This window comes from Tetranychus urticae, chromosome 2, assembly GCF_039701765.1.
Source record: "Tetranychus urticae isolate SD_2017Ah chromosome 2, NJAU_TeUrti_SD_1.0, whole genome shotgun sequence".
Lineage (NCBI taxonomy): Eukaryota > Metazoa > Arthropoda > Arachnida > Trombidiformes > Tetranychidae > Tetranychus > Tetranychus urticae.
Genome location: NC_142959.1, coordinates 6,358,652 through 6,364,301, shown reverse-complemented (window position 1 = coordinate 6,364,301; position 5,650 = coordinate 6,358,652). Strand labels below are relative to the sequence as shown.

The 5,650-nt window shown below is 31.1% G+C and overlaps 1 protein-coding gene across 1 annotated transcript; it reads right to left on the bottom strand.

The window, feature by feature from the left end:
• On the bottom strand, nt 1-2,238 carry LOC149093760 (uncharacterized). Its single transcript, XM_089268501.1, has 3 exons — nt 950-2,238; nt 652-865; nt 1-497 (listed from the first exon to the last, which is right to left on the bottom strand). Exons 1-2 carry the CDS (start codon nt 2,066-2,068, stop codon nt 785-787), a joined length of 1,200 nt encoding a protein of 399 aa, XP_089124627.1. The 5' UTR covers nt 2,069-2,238; the 3' UTR covers nt 1-497; nt 652-784.
• Nucleotides 2,239-5,650: the final 3,412 nt, after the last annotated feature.

Below are 5,650 nucleotides of genomic sequence, written 5' to 3'. Positions count from 1 at the left end.
GAGTGTAAACTTTGCTAGGTTTATTAGGCATAATTGAATTACAAGAATAATCATGTTTGTACATAAAAGCGAAAAAATAATCAATCGATTTAACATTTGCATTTACATAAAGATTCATTTGCAAGATTGTCATTTGTAAGTGAACTGGATAAAATCCATGCTTAATTATGAACGAGTAAATGGTCGAAAAACTGAATTTACCACATCATATAGAAAATTCAATAACTCCAATTAGGAAGCAAATGGTAAATTGTTGACTATTGATTTGTGATTTGTTAAGTAAGCGATTTCGCCTACATACAATTGGTAATCCTCATCCTCTATTACGGCTAGACGAATCAAATGAATCAAGCAGATCATAATTGTTTTCGAAGAATCGTGAGTTGAGACTTAGCGAATTTTTAGCCACACGGAAATGAAGTTCCTGCTAATTCTTAGAAATATCGCTTGAAGTTCAAAGTAAACAGCATTAAAGATGAACCGATTTCCAACATAAACTTTAAAAAAAAGACATTAAGATACAAATATTATTAATATTATTATAATATTTAATCTTTCACAAGCAATCAATATAATTAATATTGATTTGAAACAAAACTTTCGCTGGGATGACATTGAAAAACATATTCATTACAAATCTGTAATACTAACTCTTATGAAGAAATCCTTTCCAATCGTTGCTATCGACCCCAATTGAATGTCGATATTAGGTTCGGATAATCGTTCCATTAACTGTAAAATCTTGAAATTACAATCAAATATTATCACTATTCTTAACATCTTTTTATTTTACCTTAAATTGATTGCAAACGGTGGAAACGTTGTATCGATAAATTATATGGACATGTGTATGCAAGCGCTCGATCTGTATCCAACATCACAATCGGAGTCCGAAAAATTGGAGCAAAAATTAGTAAAACAGTCTGATGAAATTCGATTGAATACTCACTTCGATAATAAATTTTCGTCCAATCAATGAGATGTAACCAATAACGAGGAGAACAATGCAGCCAATTGAACCAAGTGAATTAGCGAACACTGGTGAATGGAAACGCATGATGAAACCATAAAATACAAACAGATCACAAATAAAGGCAATGGCAGTGAAAACACAAAGGACTAAAGTACCAGTTAGTTTAGCACACTTTTCTGATTGATTTAGACATTCAAATGTGCTCTTGGTGAAGTTTGAAGCGTCTTCATCGTTATATTTCAATCGTCGATAGGAATCTGCCAACTCGACTACTGATTGCAACCTGAATAGGTGGTACAATTGCATTAAAATAAGATAACCAAAAATAGCAATATATTTTCCAAGCACGGTAAAAGTCGTAATCATTGCGACTAGACTCCAGATCAAACTGTAAAATACAAACTCTTTGACCTGATAAAAATGTGGATTGGAGAGGAGCATGAAATAATAGCAAATGGCAAGGAAGAGACAGCAAAATAGGAAATTACGGTTAAGTTGAGTGATCAGAATATGGATTGTACGATGAAATTTAACTGCTTGGTTTGGTGTCATTTGTAAGTAGACTGGGTCAAATCCATGACCAATTATGGACGAATAAATTGTCAAAACACTATTTTTACCACTTTTATCAAATAAAACAACCCATTCATTGACAACGAATCCAACCAGGAAGCCGATCATAAAAAATACGTTAAGCATTATTCGATGTTTTGTCTTGTAACCAGTGTCTCCTAAATACATTTGATAATCTTCATTGTCTATAACTGTTAGACAAATGAAACGAAGCAAGTTGATTTGACCAATCGCTCGCATGATTAGACTGACATAGTCAGTTTTGACTGATTGATGAGACACATTTTGATTGAATCCAAACCGAGAAGCACGAAAAAATATTAAAAATTTTTCAAATTTAACGAGCTGTTTAATCGTCTCTTCGCATGTTAAACCGTGATTCGGTAATCCTAGAAATAAATTGGTCGATTCAGTTTTCAAAGACGACAATGAATAATTTCGCCATTGACCGGAAAGTTTCATCTTCAATTTATCATAGAAATGATATAAACCACCGAATGTAAAAAAATCAAAGTTGATCATTATGAATTGATTTTGATCTTATGATGAAAAAATATCAATTAATAGCAATCACAATATTCAGTTGTTGAAAAAGGTAAGTTTCACCAGATCCAACGTTGCAAAGACTTCGAGTTAAATCAAGTTTAGACTGTAGCGGGTTTGCATGGACATTACAAGTTGCTTTAAATTTAACGAAATCATAACAAAATAATAATATAATATAATATCTTATAATATTAGTATTAGAAAACTAAAGTAAAATCTCAACCTTGGTCTTTGGTAAAAAATGCAATATTGTTTAATGTTCAATCTTTAAGAGTCAATTTAATATCATCAAAGTTTAAAGTCATTTAAAGTTGAATCAATATTTGGTATTTACGCAAAGGTAAAGAATTCATTTCCAAATTGGTTTATGAAACTCGACAAACTCAATATTTCTTTTCATTCGATGAATTTAATATAATCTGTGCGTGCCAATTGTTAGTTGAGAAAAAAGTTTTGTGCGTTTTAAGTGACATGAAAATAAAGTTCATTCCTGCAATTAAAATATTTCTCTGATAGTTTTCGATAAAATCACGTTTACAGTGCAAAAATTTGTGCCCTTTGTGCAGCCAGGTAATCAGAAATGATTTTTTGTACTGTAACGGCTAATTACTAAAAAAACATGGAAAATAACATTTGATTTTGTTGTAGTTTAATACAGACAACTTGCATTAAAATTATAGCGATATTTAAAGAGCTGAAACTTTATCGACAGAAAAGTTCTCGAACATCAACTATCTAATATTTTCTTCTATAAATCGAAAGCTTACTTAAGCTTTTTGAATCTAAAAATACTAAAAATATCCCAAATTTTACGAGTTTTTCGACTGTCTCTTCGTATGTTAAACTGTGATTCGGTAACCCTAACATTAAATTAACGAATTTGCTTTTTGCACTGAAAAGTTTTGTCTTCATTTCTATGTACAAATATGGAGTTCATTTCGATCATACAAATTATACGATCAGGTCCTTTATACACAGTTTCGCTTGGACTTTTTATAATTGAAGAACCAATCGGCTATGAGATCGTATCCAAACTAATTCACCATAATTGAGCGCTAATTGTTTCCAATGTTCAGAAGTATCGCTTGAAGTTCAAAGTAAACAACATTAAAGATGAACCAATCTCTAGCATAAACTATACGCAAAAAGACATTAAGATATTGATTTGAAAAAAACTTTCGCTGGGATGACATTATAAAACATATTAATTGCAAATCTGTAATACTAACTTTAATGAAGAAATACTTTCCAATTGTTGTTATTAAACCCAATTGAATGCCGATATTAGGGTCGGATAATCGTTCCATTAATTGTAAAAGCTTGATTAATACAAAATAAAATGTTAGTACTTTTCTTTTCACCTTTTTATTGAATTACCTTAAACTGATTGCAAACAGTTAAAACGTTGTTACGATAAATTTTATGGATATGTGTATATAATCGCTCTATCTGTACGAATATCACAATTGTTGTCCGAAAAAAATTGAAACAAAATTAGATAAAATAAACGATAAAATTCGATTGAATACTGACTTGGATTATAAATTTTCGTGCAACTAACGAGATGTAACCAATAACGAGGAAAACAATGCAGCCAATTGAACCAAGTGAATTAGCGAACACTGGTGAATGGAAACGCATGATGAAACCATAAAATATAAACAGATCGCAAATAAAGGCAATGGCAGTGAAAACACAAAGGACTAAAGTACCAGTTAGTTTAGCACACTTTTCTGATTGATTTAGACATTCAAATGTGCTCTTGGTGAAGTTTGAAGCGTCTTCATCGTTATATTTCAATCGTCGATAGGAATCTGCCAACTCGACTACTGATTGCAACCTAAAAAGGTGGCACACTTGCATTAAAATAAGATGACCAAAAATAGAAATATATTTTCCGACCAAGGTAAAAGTCGTAATCATTGCGACTAGACTCCAGATCAAACTGTAAAATACAAACTGTGCGACCTGATAAAAATGTGGATTGGAGAGGAGCATGAAATAATAGCAAATGGCAAGGAAGAGACAGCAAAACAGGAAATTACGGTTAAGTTGATTGATCAGAATATGGATTGTACGATGAAATTTAACTGCTTGGTTTGGTGTCATTTGTAAGGTAACCGGATCAAATCCATTGTTAATTATGTCCGAGTAAATTGTCAAAACACTATTTTTACCACTTTTATCATATAAAGCAACCCATTCATGGACAACGACTCCAATCAGGAAGCAGATGATGAAAAAAACGTTAATAGTTATTCGATGTTTTGTTTTGTAAGCAGTGTCGCCTAAATACATTTGATAATCTTCATTGTCTATTATTGTTAAACAAATCAAACGAATCAAGTTGATTTGACCAATCGCTCGCATAATTAGACTTAAATAGTCAGTTTTAGTTGGGGGATGAGACACATTCTGATTGAATCCAAACCGAGAAGCACGAAAAAATATTAAAAATTTTTCAAATTTCACCAGTTGTTTAATTGTCTCTTCGGATGTTAAACCGTGATTCGGTAATCCTAGAACTAAATTGGTCGATTCAGTTTTCAAAGATGACAATGAATAATTTCGCCATTGACCGAAAAGTTTCATCTTTAATTCATGAATGGAATACATCAGAAATTAAAAAGTCAAAGTTTATCATTATTGGTTTCGATCTGTTGATGAAAAAATATCAATTAATAGCAATCACAATATTCAGTTGTTGAAGAGGGTAAGTTTCACCAGATTTACCGTTGCAAAGACTTCGAGTTAAACCAAAGTACAGTAGTGGGTTTGCATGGACATTACATTAACCAAATAATAACAAAATAATCATCTTGTAACAAAAATTTTCGTTGGATACGCAAGTGAAAGCAATATTGTTTGATGTTCAATCGTTAAGAGTGAATTTAATATCATCAAAGTTTAGCATTTAATTTAGTCATTTAAAGTTGAATCAATATTTGGTATTTACGCAAAGTAAAGATTTCATTTGAAAATTTGTTTATGAAACTCGACACACTCAATATTTCTTTTCATTCGATGAATTTAATATAATCTGTGCGTGCGAATTGTGAGCCGAGAAAAAAAAGTTGCAACTTTGTGCGTTTTAAGTGACATGAAAATAAAGTTCATTCATGCAACTAAAAAATTTCTCTGATATTTTTCGATAAAATCACGTTTACAGTTCAAAATTTGAGCACTTTGTACAGCCAGGTAAACAGAATAAATCATCAAAACGATGTTTTCTTCTGTAACGTCCAAAAGCCAATAAGAAACATGGAAAATAACATTTGATTTTGTTAACGAATAGACAACTTGGATTAAATTAACAATAGTTAAAGAGCTGAAACTTTATCGACAGAAAATCAAATAGCCAAAACTTTCTTCGATAAATCGAAAAGTTACTTGAGCTTTTGAATCTAAATAATAATCTTCTGAATGCTTGAATATGATCTCACATGATATTTTCAAATCTTGTTGTAAAAAGATTGCGATAAATTCATAGAATGAACGCATTAGTGATGATATCAGAAAAGCTGTATTGCACTTCTATTCATAGCTAATACTTGGCAT